Raw genomic sequence first — 16,274 nt, 5'->3', positions numbered from 1 at the left:
GCGGTAAACAAAAAAGTAGCTATCGCCATTGCCATTGGCAAACTTGGATGGTTATTATAATTTATAACTTGTTGAGTTTTAATGCCATCATCTTGTTTGTCTTAATTCATGGAAATATTAAGAGAATCAGGTTTTTATTCTGTGTCATATCGAAACATATTTATAAACATATTTATATTATACAAGAGAAGCAAACATGCTTGCCATAACTATTGGTGGGGGTGCGAATAAATTCTTTGTTTGGTTAAACAATTGCAGCATCGCTTGACTTGTTTTTGTCGTTTTTCCTAAATTTCTGAGCTCCGCGGTATTCTAGGTCGCTTTCTTAAAAATATTTGGCCATTTTATAATTTATGCTAACAATATAACATTTCATTCACATAAAGCAATCTGGCAGCATAATTTGATATCACACGACTCTTGTGTGCCTCGCCAGGAGCTTCATAATCATCGGCGTCGCAATAGACCATTCCTCCTGTAAACTAAATTTAAAACTGAAATTAATCAGTACAGCTAGATTAGTAGGGTTGGAAAGTTCGGTTGCGAAATCATAAAAAAACAAGTGAAAAAATAACGCCGTACAAAGTCCAAATTTTGTATAGAAATTATGAATTGCGCGCGAAGGGTTAAGACTTGGTGATAGAGGTTGGGTAAAGTTATCGCTTTCCCAAACGGATCCCTTTATCACAATGATGTCAAACGTAAAAAGCCTGATGTTACACTAGATTTGATTGCAACAACGACAACGAGAATTTAATCTACCTTCGTTAATTTTAATGTTTTACAAAAATGACTATAAATGATGAGCAAATTGAACATGATAATAATTCAGAAAATATTAACCTGGCAAAGTTAATAATAAAACGATTATGTCAGGAACCATTTTTACAATGGAAACTGGCAAGAGATGCAGCAAAACTCTTTTCTAAAGTTGCACTTTTGTTCATGGTCGTAATGCAGTTAAACGAATATGAGGGTGTTCAGAGTCGTAGCTATAGATCGCTTATACTAGGAGGACCTGGTGCACTGCATATATTGATTTTTACATATCATAGAAACAACGTTTCTAGAGGCAGAGTACATTGTTTCTGCTCCGGTATATTTCTTAAAAAATGTCTTTTTTAAGGTTGAAATACAAGGCGCTAATTGTACGATATAATAATTATTTCATGTGCTAGCATTTTATATATGCACATTGTATATTGTATATCAACGTTAAATATCCAACCAGATCGCTGGAATGCGTCATATGACCTTCCTAGGTTTCAGTTTGTCCTCTCGTGGCGTCACCAACCTTTTGGTACACAGAGCGTCCTTGGTGGCCAGCGGTCACGACAACATTCCCACTCGACCTCCGAGGGGCGTTTGGTGTGATGAAGAACGGTGCTGGATTTGCAATAACGTAATCTGATGTTGAAGAAGGCTGTGAACTAGGTAGGGGACGTAACGAAAATTTACTTCAAATAAATAGGTATGTTAAACTGTAGTTATAGAGTTTAGGTAATATTTAAGAATAATCTCCTATTGGACAAACAATGGGGAGTTAAAATGATAAAAGAGGCTTAATGTGCCCTTCTAACGTGAGGTGAAACTGCATTAAAAGAAACTAAACATATTGATGGCGACACAATATTACAGCAGACTGACTTAACTACCGCAACAACCCAAATGTTTGAACATCGACTCACCTCAAATGATACTGGGGATGAGGGATGCGTTGTGATGAGTTTATTGTAGGAATATCGTAGAAATTAGGTCGTGACCTTCGAGTCGAGGTTTTTGCCGTCCTGGAGGATTTTTCGTTTGTGATCCCAGTTTGCTTTCGGGTGTTCAGATTAACCACTGCACCTTTGGACACGTACAATCCACCATCCAGGTCAGTAACCGGGAGTTCGTAGGCATGAGAAGACGCATTCTCGCTGGTGGGCTGGTGTACTGGAGAACTTTCGTAGAATGGTGAAGATATGATTTGATTTCTAGCATAAACTCCTGACGAATTCTTCTCTGTAGTAAAGTTGCAGTTTTAGTTCGATCGAAAACTATAGTTTCATTTACAATTGTAAAAAAATTAAAAAATTCCACTCTAACTATATCCTAGACGCATGGATGAATGGAAATATTGAATTTAGGGCATTTATATCGAAAGAATATTGTATTTAAGGGTTAGAGACTGTAGGCCGGCCGAGTGCAATATTGAAATTTCGTGTTCATTGTATGGTCAACAAGTGTGTTTATTTGCAAACAAAACACAAACATAAAGTCTCCAACATTTTTAATATACAATCTGAGTTTATTGATTGCTGCATTGAAGATCCAAGCCTCGTTGCAGGCTGTCATTTTTGAATAAACCATAATTTTCATGGGTTATTGCGAATAAATTATGATTCCCATGATCTGTGGCCAGGCATGCAACAAGAAACCACGTGATTGACTTTGACCAATCGCATGATTAAATTCAGGCCAATTACATAATTATTAAACCTATAATACATACGGGAGATGTGTCCAGGAGTTAAGCACTGAGAGAGGCTCGAAGTTTCCCGAACTTCCCTAGTGTAGCAAGGTGAGTTAGCAAAGTATATGTTTAGTTTTTATCTCTGTCATTTCGGTGAAAAACGTCTAGAAAGTTACGCATTGTGGAATTTGTAATACACAATTCCTTGTTCAAAAAACGAACATTTTCAGTCGCACGATGCACAACGTATGCAGACAAACTTAGGTGTGAATAACTGAATTAGAGCTAAAATACTCTTAAATACTCCGTTATTTGGGAAAGAGAAGATGCCGACACATATTCTACGGAAACATTTTCCAATGCTGAATGATTTGCCATCGTAAAAATCTCGAACACGCCGGATGAGTTCGGAGCAACAACTGAGCTCGATAAAAGATGACAACAGCGAACAAGTGAGCTCGGATCGAGCCAATCAGAAACCCGCGTGATTATCGTAAATAAATATTCAATTCAAAACAAAATTCATTCGCTTTTCTAAACTCACCTGGTTTAACAGAGCCGAGTTGAAGATCATCAGGGTTTTCATAGATGTGGTATGGGTCATAGATATTTTTCGGCTGACTGGTCGGCGTTCTTCCTTCGCGAGACTGTCCCGGAGGAATGGGGCTGAAAAAAGATGGTTTCAGTGGAGATCGGTGGTGAACACACCTTGGTAAGGCGCTTTTAATTTTTCGAGTAAACATAATCACCTTTTTCTACTCTTGTGACGTCTATACATCCACATAGAAAATACAAGTAGTAGAATAACAGCAGTAATAGAACCGGCGATTATTGGGGTTTTTGAGGTCTTCTCTTGAGTAGAGGCCTTTATATTATCACTGACTGGATATACGAGATCTTTTCCCGGTATTTCTTTTGTCAAAGTTTTGAGATTTTGGGTCGTGAAAGCTTCAGGTAGATGTGATCCTGGTTTTGGATCAAGAAGTAAAAATTCGACTTCTGTTTTCTGGTCTTTTTCTTTCATATTCACAATAATAACATGTTCAGCTTTAAATTCGTACGCTTCACTCTCACGTTTTTTTCGTCTGCAAAGAAAAGAAAAATTATTTAGTTAATATTGTGCAATGTTCAAACCGCCAAGGCCAGAGCCATCTTTCAGAGGACTGTTGTTGGAAGCTCGTTTGATGTCAATTGGATTACACAAACACAGAAAATTATAATATCTTAACTAGAGCAGTCATGTTTGCAACTGTAAAGTGGGTTAGTTTTAAGTCCAGACATTAAACCACAGACTGTAAATTATTTTATGTGCATATATAGCTCCAAGTCAAGCTGAAGCAGGCTGGACAATCCGACTGTAATATCCACTGACTGTATATAGCTATATGTAATAATGCGCATGTTGAATACCTTTTCGTCGTTTTTTCGTAAGAGCATGTTGATGATGATACAGTTTTGCTACTGTTGCAAACCTTTGTCAGGGCTTTAGAGATAATACTGCGAATCTTATCTTTCGAAACCTATAATTAAAATAATTTAAAACACTTTAGAGCAAAACATAAATGCTAAAACCAGTATTTATTCAAAGGTTTGCTACATGTACTAGTTCTTTTGATGACTGTTAGAAATCCACTCAGTTGAAGAAACCATTCATAAAATAAACATTTTACTCCGAGCTATTTCAACTAATAATGGACTGTCTATTGGGATTACATCATAAATTTACCATTTCCACACCATAAAGCGTCATTTTTATATTACAATAAGAGTGTAGTAAAACCTTCATTCCTATATTGACCATCGGTAAAAAAAACTTTAAAAATTTTAAATAAAGCAGCACTCACAAAAATGTGATAGATTGTCCTACAATCAACCGAGAAATTATAACAAGAAACTAAATTACATAACTGCATCCGACAAAAGGGTTATGCCTATTGGATAAATGGTGCACAATATTCTTAATAATATACATACTTCTGATATTTTCACATCAAACTTCATCGTAACAACAGAATTTCCTAAAACAAACAGCACCACAAAAATTATAATTAACTCAGTTGGGCAATGTAAATATAGCTAAGTAGCGAAAATAAAATGCTCTTTGAAATGATTTGTTTCCCAGTTGAACTGTAATTTAGTGTAAGCAAAGTTATAGTATCTGCTGTTGTCATTCACAGAATATGCCATTAGAAACTCGTTATAAAAGGACGAAACAAACCTCACAAAATATGTTTTTACATATTTTTCATGAAATACTATGAAGCATATAATTATATACAATTATAAGCTTACTATAATCAAAGAAACAATTCTCAGCTCCTGTTGTAGTTGACGTCTTGGGGGATTCACATTTCTTGCAAGAAGTTTGTCCTGCTGAATCTTGATACTCAGTCACTGGACATGGTTCACACTTTGTTTTGCTTTGATCGAGATAACTGCCTCGTGGACATTCCACTGAAGAGATGATATTAGAAAATTTATTATAAGACAGGCGAAGAAAAATTTGGAAGAATGGGAATGTGTAGAAAAGAGGCAGATGACATAGTTTTACAGACGAAAGTTTAGTATTCATGCAATAAGCATTTTAATTACCGCAGACATCTTTGTATATCGCCGAACCAGAAGGACAATACGGAGAATCGGATTGTTTTGGCGTCGGTTCTAAAAAGTTTTTAATTATAATAAGTTAAAGCGTTAAAGGATAAATTTTAAGAATTACCCAACGGTACACTCAAAATGATTGATGCATGTTTTTATGATCAGTATTCCTTATTTTTCCAACTCAAGGTTTTTTATTTACACTGCTTTAGTTCAGTTTCATGTAAAAAGTCAAAAACTTACTGTAGCATGTCGGAGGACTATTCACGTCCGCAAGTACGACATATGTCCCAGCGTTGTTTCCTCTTATCCACTGCTTCTCATAACATTGTAACTTCAAGAAATCGTTGAAAACTGCATTATATCCACTTTTACATTTGATTTCACACTGCACGGAATTATCCTTGTCTTGACATTGCATTGTGCTCGAGCTGGTGAAAGATTTTGCATTTGAATTGAGGTCATCACAGCCTATACTGACTAAAATATTAAAAAATAAAATGAGATAAGCGATAAATATTCAGTGCTCTGCTCTATGTATCTTGAGGCCTTTTTACCATCACCAGCTTAAATGAGAACAGAAATGAAGAATAATGCACACCGATATGAAAACCGGTAATTTTTTATTTTTAACGCAACCCGCTCTAAAACGTGCAATATGGTAATGAGTTAGCCAACAAGGGAGGGCGGATTCTTAACTTGTTGACAGGGGCCCTGCGTTGCAGAGTCAATTTGTGTCATATAAACTTACAACAATGTTCATTGACAAATATTATATAAAGATATTACCTTTCTCACACTTTCCTTTTTTCACGACCGTGATTGTTCTACGTAACGTGCAAACGGTGACATTTAGAAGACATTCATTGTTGTAGTCCTGACCGTCCGACCCGCAAACAGGGTCATAATACTGCGGGCAGGAAGTACTGCAGGCACACAGATGTGAGGATTTTGTTGTTTGGTCCAAAAGACATTTTGCGCCGTAAGTACACGTGACACCACTACACACGTCTGAAGAAAATTGAAGATGTCTTAAAGCCCGCAAATGCAGGAAGGACGCGATTTGGCAACGCCGCAAGTTTTTATTTTTTAAAAGTATAACTTTAACCATCATCATAAATTCTGTTAGATTACGTAATAATAATACATTTCGACTGCTTAGCGTTCATCCGATTCCAAATTTTGCTTCTAGAATATGATTTAGCTATATGCTGCTAAAAGCTGAAAATTCGCGTCGCGTTGCCGGACCTTTTACGGTTTGTTTCGGCCCTTTAGAATGAACATCTTTGACTGAATTGATGTAAAATAAGTTACTTACTAACAACAATGACACTAAAAGTACACGTTGCAGTTAATCCAGCATCGTCTGTTGCAGTATATTTGACCACTGTTGTGCCAATAGGAAAGAAGGAGTCAGAGGGAAAGCCTGATCTGTGAACAGAAGGTGGTTTGACATTATCTGTAGCTTTTGGTTTTTTGAAGGAGGAAGGCAGGTGGATACTGTCGTCATGATCTGTGTATAGTTCAATGTCGGACGGACAGGTTGAACCAAATGACGGGGGTTCACGATCTAAAAAATAATAATCAGGAGAAAACGTGCTAAAAATACAGTTCAGGGGACGCTTGTATCAAGCCCGTTTAGCTTAAACAGTGGTTAAGTCCAAAATAGAAAGCAAGTCTATCGTTTATTCAAGCGAACTAAATGTTTTTGACCATAATACAAAGATACTGATTACAACTACATATTCAGTGCATAATATTCAAGTCGACTCATTTAAAAGAGATGCAAAAGTGTTATTTAAATTTGACTTATACGCCGTTTAAGCTAAACGGGCTTGATACAACTGGCCCCTGTGAACTATCTCGGTGCACATATGATAACGTTGCTGGACACTGCCAAAGATATATGTCTGCCTCTGCTCTGCAGACCCAACAAACCTTCAACTGTTATAAAGAAGGAGCAACCAAGAACGTGTCCATCTTTGTCTGTCGCACTGACGCGAATCGAATGCCTCCCAATACTGAGTTTTGCCGGAGGGGTGTAGTAACTTGGATAGATTTTAACAGGGAGACTTGTCCCATCTTTGTCTGTTGCCGTGGGAACTTTCCAATTAACAGTTGCATAATCTTTTCCTTGCTTTGTTGGAAACGTTGTGTCATTTGGACAATTTGGGGGCTTAGTTCCGACTGAAATTACAAAGTTGAAGTACATGCAGTAAGGATATTGTTGAATTGTCAAAAATGTCTCTGAGTATATACAGTTAATTCACTTAGCTAGTACACTTACGTTCACATTTCGGTGTTTTATCAATCCATTTACCACTAATGCATTTATTCCATCTCAGACCAACCAAATCATATCCTGGATCACACGAGAAATTACACTCTTTATATTCAGGAACTTGTCCATTTACAGTTTCACAAATCACTGAGCCATTTCCTGGTGCTGGATGTGGCTTACAAGCTAAAATTAATCAATATTCCATTGCAGTTTGAATTTTAGGGAAAATGAGGTGAGCTTACACGCTAGAAATTATACTGGACTTGCCATGTTCCCAGGCGCTTGTGCTCAGTTTATTCAAGGGGAAAACAAGGAGTTGGGTTCATGGGCGAACATTCCAACTTGTTTATAGCCAATTTAAAAGCAATATAATTCGGCGGACTTAGTTTATCGGCCTTTGTAATACCAGAAATTTAGTAAATATAACTTATTTAAAAATTAAAGCAAATAAGTTTTAGTGAAATCGTTAGAACTACTACTCACGTCTAGGAGGAGGAGTCGGTGGTTTTATTGGAGGTCTTGTGGAGGAAATACACTTAGATTGAGTTTCATTATAGTAATAACCATTTCTACAACCACATTTGTGTCCACCAGGAATCCCGAAACACAGCTGGTCACAACCACCGTTGTTTGTCTGGCATGGATGAGCGGCTGGAAAAATTAATGAAATGAACGTTGTTCAGTGACTCGAGGTTCCAAGTTAAAGGAAGATAATATAGTCAGTTGGCGATGATTCCAACCGAATGCTTGGTCAGTAAATCGTCTAAATGTTCCTTGCTAGTCCTAATGACTGCGACTACGTGCGAACTTACAAAGTGTGTGCATGCATGGGGTACCTGTCTCTAGTCTGGAAATACGGTAAAACAAGAAGAAGACGTACCTATTGTTGCTGGTGTTGCACACTTCGAGTCACAACATTTATCATTATTCGAGCAATCTGAGTCACTGACACACGACTTCCCGTTGCCTCCACCATAAGGACAGCGTCCAGCTTTTACATCTGACGAAAATTGAATTATCACAAAAAAGAAAAATTACCGGTTGTGTTTCTCGTATAACCCTTAGCAACTAATTATCACCCATAATTCTGCTATATAGTTAACACTTTCCAACTATAGTTGTATTTCGCTCTTGCAATACAAAGCGGGCCCTTTTTCAACCGGTGAAACATTTTCAGATGTCCGACTGACAGATCAGAGGAATCAATAAGAAAGGTTGGAGCAAGAAACAAATTATACAGGTGACAAATACATGCGTTGTTTGCAAGTTCGTAAGGTATCCACCATATTTTCATGCATTGTATAAACAAACCTTGGACACACTCTCGAACCCTGAAACTGCTGTAATAACCATAAGGACAGCCCGACAAGTATCTTTCTTTTACAGCACACGACATCCAGTCATTGCACGGGCATCGCCACGTGTAACCCACGATATCTCGACAATTCAACCCACATTTTAAGTTCTCTCGCACATGTGAGTATCCTGGCGGACATGATGGAGGTGCATTGATAACAGGACATGATCGAGATGAGATGCATATAAATTTGCTGCCATGTTGTGGGAACGAAAATGTGTAGTGTAGTCGTTTTTCTGAAAATGAGAATTTAAGATAAATCAGTTATCTTTTTTGCACAGTTTACACTGAATATTATAATATAACATTTATAGTACGCACATTCTGATTGGTTATAAAATACATAGTTCACTTCTATCAAGTGTAATTGCTTGGGTAGCTCATCAGTTTGAGGTACACGGGGTACATTTAATAGTGAAAGTTGCCTTCAATTAATCGACAATCGCCATGCACGAATACCATGGTGCACGAGTAATAGTGTAATAAGTACAAATATTATATCTCAACTGTAAATCATCCAATCAGAAAGCTCGATTTGTACCACGTGATCAGTAAATTAATCATGGAGTTCCATCGATTTTTTTCACATTATGCTATAAAAGTCGAATACCCCGCTGCAGCTGGGTATTCGAGTTTGCGTGTACCACGCGTGGATGCCTCGCACACGACTCGAGGTTGTCAACAATTTCAAAATGGAGGCAAAAGAAGCCATTTCACCCAGCTTTTGCGCTGCCTACACGTTGTTTCGATATAATATATAATTTATAGACCTTCCGCTCGGGGAATTCGACGAAATATTACCCCCTCGGGAAGATATATCCCTCAGGCGAAGCCCTCGGGATATATCTTCCCTTGGGGGTAATATTTCGTCGAATTCCCCTCGCTCCAGGTCTATAAATGATAATAGACCGTCTTGACACTTACGTTGTTTTGGTATGGAACTATATGCATGTATATCCATTGGTTTGCTCAAGTTACTAGCCATTGTTACTATGTTTGCCGCAGTATTTACGTCACCACGATATACCGAGTCAGTATTCCAGTCTGTCCAGTACAGATGATCGTATAACGATGTCAAGCCATAGGGATGGTTCACTTCGGTTTTGAGTGGTCTCAATTTACCATCTGAAAATCATATTATGTAAGTAAGGATAATTCATCGAAAAAACAAAGAAGAGAAAAAGGAACTGACATACAACAAACATTAATAAAATAAATCAACTTCCGTTCGAAGATTTAGCCTTGATTCACAATAGCTTCTATGAACCGGGGATTTATTTCATTATTTTCCGATAGACAAAGAATTTTGCGTATAAGTAACCTCAGACAAAGGAAATCTAAGAGTGTTATAGAACATAATTTTAGTAAAATTTTGTCTTTCCTGATATATTTCAATATTTTAACAGATTATGAATTTTTCTATTGCCTGAGGTTGTCTCCGCTTCATTTTCCGACATCGTCAAGGACTTCTTGTCGATCGAAAATGTCATTTTTTAATAAACCTAAACAATAAACATTCAACGCTTCTAATAATGCGCGTCCGTGCTTCGTGATTAAAGTGAGGAACGGTGAAAATAATTACGCTCTTCGTTTGACACAGTTAGTACATGAAATAATATTGTTCATTTGCTTTAAAAAGAGGGTTAGCTGATGCATATCTAACGGAAAGCAATTGGGAACGAGGACATCAATTAAGGAAAGCTCTTCGGAGTTACCAATATAATGTTGGACAAACTAAAAAAATAATTATCTTGTATATTTGCATGTGACAGTCGATAAGTAATTTAGCCTTTAGGTACACCACGTAAGTATTTAATACTGCAAAGCTTTCGGTCCGTTAACCCGGGCCTTTATCAGTGCAATTACCTGAATACACATCTACACGTCTCTTAAATATCACGTTATATATATATATATATAGTCGTGATTTGCATGCATGGTTAACGGACCGAAAACTATATGCAGTGTTAAATAAGTACGTGGCGTACCTACAAACTAAATTAAACTAAAAAATGTTTACTTACCCACTAAGTTTCTCTTGTTCAACACAACCTTTCTTTCGAGCGTGGCGAGGTCCATTGCTTCAATATTTTCTTCATAAGCATCGACCCAATACAACTTATTATAAACATGATCAATGGTGAGACCATTTGGCCAACGAAGAGTAGTGTTTACCAGATCCATTCTGTTTTCTCCGTTCATGTAGGCACGTTCGATTCTTGGAAACTTTCCCCAATCAGTCCAGTACATATAACTAAAGAAAAACGGTTGTGGAGTTTAGCTTGTATTCCAGTGGCGTAGCCAGACCGCCAGAGTTTTGGGGACCCGCGCGGGGCTAGAAAAACGTAAAACGTATGTAGGCAGCCACACATCGTCAAGCATTATAATGGGTCGTGTAGACTATTCTTCAATGTGAATCACTTGATAGATGGTGACTTAATACATTGTACAGTTCATGTTTGATTTCAGGAAGTTTTACCTATAACCTTTCGCTTTTTCATTATTTTTCACTCCACCCTTAAATTCCTATATTCTCACTCACGCCACTATTTCTTCTTTAGCCTTCATCCGGCTATAAACAATCAAATTGTTCATTATGGTAAAGATGGTATATGAATCAGCCTCTCTCAAGTGAGATTAAGTTATTCTTACACCAAGAACTGTGCCTTTACAAATCAAAGTGATCAAACAGTCTACGTGAATTTCACTGAGCTAGTGGTGACTGGACTGTACGGAAAAGTAAATACGTGGACCCCGGAGAGCAAGAACAAGTTAATTATCCTTCAATATTCCTTGTCTCTTCTTCTTAATAAGCTATCATCCAACATTTAGTAAAGGTTTAGTTAATCAAAATTACATAAAAGCAGCCATTTTGGAATTTGGAGGGGTTGCTCTATATATACAGGCTGAAAAGCTGAAAATGAAAATACCTTTACAAACAAAATTTTCTGCAGGTTTGAGTTAACGTCAAAGATACGAGACAACAGAATAATAAAGTAAAAATTCAACTAAAACCAAAGGTTATTCCGATGCTAAACAATTTCGATTCTATTAAAACTTACCCATCAATTGGATCCACAATAATATCCCGTGGTCTATCTAAATTCCACCGGACTAAAGTCCTCCTAAACGACCCATCCAGCTTAGAAGTTTCAACAGTATTGTTGGTTGTGCTGGTCCAATATAACTGGCGACCAGCAGGATCTATGGTCAGACCATCTGCCGCACCAATATCATTGAACAACACCTCGAATCCTGTTCCATTTCTGAATGCTCTACAGATGATTCTAAGGGTGGCATCCGTCCAGTACACACGATCTTCAACCCAGTCATATTCCAACGCCACGGGGCGGGTAATTTTGGTGTTTTCATCAAATGGAAGTGCAGTTGGTTTTACATCAACGCTGTCCAGTGAAATTTGGTAGATTTTGCCTGCGCCAGCGTCAGCAAACATCAAAAATTCTATTTAAAAAAAAGGGAATTAGCTTTAAGACTTTAAGACTCGATCTTATATGGGCAATGGGCAAATGCTCTGACCATAATTCTTTATGAGTAAAGTGTTATCCATCGTGTACTTGTCGAAGTGTTATCGATCGAAGTAAAAAGCAGATATTTGTAAGTTCTTATCGTGTTTCCTAGCTAGGTACTAAATATTAATGGGGTCATTCATTACGATTAGTTGGATAGTCAGTTAATTTTGAGCAGTCTCCTTAATTTGCTATGGAAAGGTAAGGTGGCCAGCCACCTTGAGCATACACGGATCATATCCAGATTTACCACGCCGTCTTCTTTTCTGGACACCTTATCAGGACAGGCAACGTATGCGCTGGCGCGACGTAGTCACAAGCGACCAGCAGGAGTCCATCACACAGAAGAGAGAATGGCGGCAGCAAACGACAAGAAAGGCTGCATGGTGCTCTTTGTGATGGTACTATGTCTATGTTGGTACGCCCACGACAGCAGGAAATAAAAATAAAAAAAGCCAAAATGATTTCATTTTACCTGCGGAAGAGCTGGTAAACATCGCCAGGCATACAACCAAACCCAACATTTTGTGACAAATTCGTGAACGCGATATCTTGTCAACTGTCTAAAATTGAGACAGAATTGTTCGCCGATAAATTAAAATTATTGATTTATCTGCAATATTATAACTTCCTGTTGCTTTTCTAAAACCTAATAACGGCTATTTCAGTAATAATCTAAAGAAGTAAGCCCGTTTTTTGAATTCCCACGACAATTTTCACTGTATTAACTGCTGGAAGTTTACTAATATGATATATATTACAGTGAGTAATCTGTCAATGAGTTTGCTAAGAGCTCCTATAGTAGATTTAATTGAAGACGTAAGGCAAGATCTTGGGAGATGTGAACAACATGAACTTAAAACTGGTTTTTAAACAACGGATGAAAATATTTTCAAGAGCTTAGTGTATGGTAATTGTCATAATTATATTGGGTGATTTGAATTGAAAGTATTTTCACAAGCCAGCCCTGTACTCCTGACAGAAACAGTATAAGGCTAAGCTCTGTCATACTTGGAATTGTTGGAGACAGTCAGCAATACGCCTTGACACACTTTTTTTGCATTTACGTCCACACTAACAACTAACAACAGATACAAGAAAACGTCATCCAAACATAGCTACTTCCGCATAAAGAAATTCAATTTATTGACTTTGTTGGTGAAATAAATTCGTTGATGAAAAAAAAGAGGAAAACTCTTAATTATATTTTCTTTCGTGGGGTTAATTTTTTTTATTCTTATTTAGTTCATCAAAAAATCAAGAAGGTCTGTGCGAAGAAGGAAATTTCAATAAACTATAAGTATAGCTAGTATAATTATATACAAGCTGCTCCGTTTGTTAAAAGATATACACGAGATATTTTCATACAACTAAGAATACAGCATAAAGTATAGTTCTATCAACAAAATATCTATAAATATAATATATTATAGGGAGCTATGGAATTTAAGAGTAGATATATATATGTCGTGCTCCGACTTTAAGACTATATATGGAGTATAGTATATATGTACAATCAGATGCTCATGGACAGTTAGTAAGTTATATTGTACAATTGTAGGAATAGTGAACTTATTTTACTTACCTTCAACTTGGCAACGCTCGAAACTTTTTACTCAATCAACATATATACAGCAACGCACTTCAGTTTATAAAGTGCTTAAATTTGACTTCAATCTAAGATAAAGGACCTGATTAGAATAAAAATAAATATAATTGTGACTTGCGAAACAGCATAAATATGCAATGGAACGTGACCCCCCGCCAAACTGAGACAGTGAATGCTTTATTAAAATATATTTGAAAATAACAAACATCAAATTGTTATTCTTTAAATCTTGAATAGAGTAGATATTATGTATATATATGTCTATTCTTTCTGTTTCGAAATTGACCGCTAAACTCACACTAAATGCGTATAAAAACGTGTTCAGACTTGTTTTCACAAAATGTTAATTGCATGCATAAATTTCATTTAAAATTATTTTGTCTAACCACGCTAAGGAATGAGAAATATTAAGAAGTGTTGTTGTCGTTGATAGCTCAATCCAACTTTGATATCCGATAGTCTTAATGATTCAGGTCGAACCAAGATACATGCTTGCCATTGGCTAGCTATTATTGTTTATTTGGTGAAACAATTATAGAATCGCTTGATTTATTTTCTTGTTTCCGAAAAAATAATGACTTCAAAGCAATCAGTTTCGTTGCTTCCTGCAAGAATTTTTTATTTTTCTAAATTTTGTTTGTTGGGATACTTGTATTTTTTTATGCTTTCAACAACAATTTATTTCATAAAAAATAGGGTGGTGTTAGGAAGGCACGCGGTTGGATTAGGAACAAAGATGAAGGTGAATATTGTAATCGTATATAATTATACATGATTTTATAACCCCAAGCATCAGTATTCAAATTCTTACCAGAACACTTCTGCGGCCACACCCGTTTCACCTATTCTAAAACGCTATAGAGCGTATATTCTAAAATTTAGAACAGCGCTCGATAGCGTCACTGAGTTGCAACCTGAGCAACCCACAACGGGCATTTGCCCGCGAAGACAACATCAACATGGCGCCCAAGCGAACTCGAAGTGGTAGTGTGAATAAACCAAAACGTTTTAAACCCGTTAAACTGCGCGTGCTTTCAGTTTCCACAAGTGGAAGCAAACGTGCCGGTAGCATCTTTCTGAAAACATCATCAGACAATGTTTCAAGTGCTCATGGTGATGAGATATCTACCAGCAATTTGCCCTCGCTCTCGATGGATACCGATCATGATGATCATGGCGATGATCGTGATGATAATGGCGATATTCTTGGTGACCGTAGTACTTCTGACTTATCACAACATCAGTCAAGACGATTACGGCAATACAGACAATGGGAAGAAGTCAGGGAGAAGCTTGTTAAATCTCGCTACGAACGAAATGCTTTCACAGCCAACGATGTACAGTGCTGTGATTGCACAGCATTCGCCGAAACTCGTTGCCTCGACTGTGGTCACGATATTTATTATTGCAGAAACTGTGCAATTAACAGTCACAACACAAGGAATCACTTCCATGTTTTAGAAATATTTAAGGTACATGAATTTTATTAATACGTTTGCAAATTGCAAGCTGAGTCAGAGTCTCCCAAAGTCTCCTTCTAGTTCCATTCAATTGCTTGCTTGCTTGCATGAATCAATATGCATTTCATTATTTTACTGTCTAACCATTGAAATTTTGATGTTGTCCACCAACATGGTAGCAGTAATGTCACTTCAATTTTTTAATGGCTGATCTGGATTTTGTGTGTTTTGTTAAATTGTGTCATTCCACACCACACACTGTTTTTGCTTTGGTGGAGTGGTTACCATTACCTAAAAATTTACAAAGCAAGTTAGTGGTGGGATGCCATGCTCAGATAAATTAACTTGTAGATAGAAAGTGTAATTACCTTGTTGGTAATTTTGTAGGTAGATAGCTTGCATAATAGCTTCTGCTAGGTATTCTGAACAGATGTGTATGATCACTGAGGTTTTAATAATAATTTGTATCTTTCAATCTGTAGGATGGCTGTTTTCTACCATTCTTTGTTGACCAGAAACCATTGAGCTTATGGCATCAAAGGAATTGTCCTACATCTTGTGCCAGAATTGTTGCATGCATTGATCAACACGGTAAGCCACCAAGTACCAAAATGGTAATATAACATGTCTATTGATATTTTAGTAAATAGTAAAATATCAACCCTAGGCCACTAAAGATATACATTAAGATGCCCAAAAGCATACTGTACAGTAGATCTACAGTTGGACCAGGTATAATAATGCCTTACATATTTGATTCACCAACAGAGAAACTCTGAGTGTCATAGATTTATGTACATAGAGTGTATGATATTGACAATGACATGGTACACTTTCAGCCAGCCTATTGACATATGGAAACTTGTGAAATAATTTGAATATGAAAGACCATGTGGGGAATGAAGGACAATACTTAAATTCAAACCATTTGGCATTTTTGCCAAGTTTGCATACATCAACAGCTAGTGAGCTGACCTACTTTATCAG

The 16,274-nt window shown here is 37.0% G+C and overlaps 1 protein-coding gene across 1 annotated transcript; it reads right to left on the bottom strand.

Moving 5' to 3' along the window:
* Positions 1–385: 385 nt before the first annotated feature.
* On the bottom strand, positions 386–14,628 carry LOC114533567. The gene is made up of 21 exons (XM_028555105.1): positions 13,804–14,628; positions 12,694–12,781; positions 11,754–12,153; positions 10,716–10,945; positions 9,616–9,816; positions 8,646–8,927; positions 8,215–8,334; positions 7,818–7,985; positions 7,341–7,517; positions 6,992–7,240; positions 6,372–6,623; positions 5,843–6,064; positions 5,297–5,533; positions 5,048–5,116; positions 4,748–4,909; positions 4,430–4,473; positions 3,866–3,975; positions 3,205–3,540; positions 3,000–3,121; positions 1,689–2,004; positions 386–1,430 (listed from the first exon to the last, which is right to left on the bottom strand). The coding sequence occupies exons 2-21, from the start codon at positions 12,740–12,742 to the stop codon at positions 1,259–1,261; spliced, it is 3,918 nt and encodes a 1,305-aa protein (XP_028410906.1). The 5' UTR covers positions 12,743–12,781; positions 13,804–14,628; the 3' UTR covers positions 386–1,258.
* Between the last annotated feature and the right edge of the window lie 1,646 nt (positions 14,629–16,274).

The sequence above is a fragment of the Dendronephthya gigantea genome, unplaced genomic scaffold (genome assembly GCF_004324835.1).
Source record: "Dendronephthya gigantea isolate DGI-Jeju-01 unplaced genomic scaffold, DenGig_1.0 000093F, whole genome shotgun sequence".
NCBI classification, from domain to species: domain Eukaryota; kingdom Metazoa; phylum Cnidaria; class Anthozoa; order Malacalcyonacea; family Nephtheidae; genus Dendronephthya; species Dendronephthya gigantea.
This window is presented reverse-complemented; position numbering and strand designations above follow the sequence as displayed.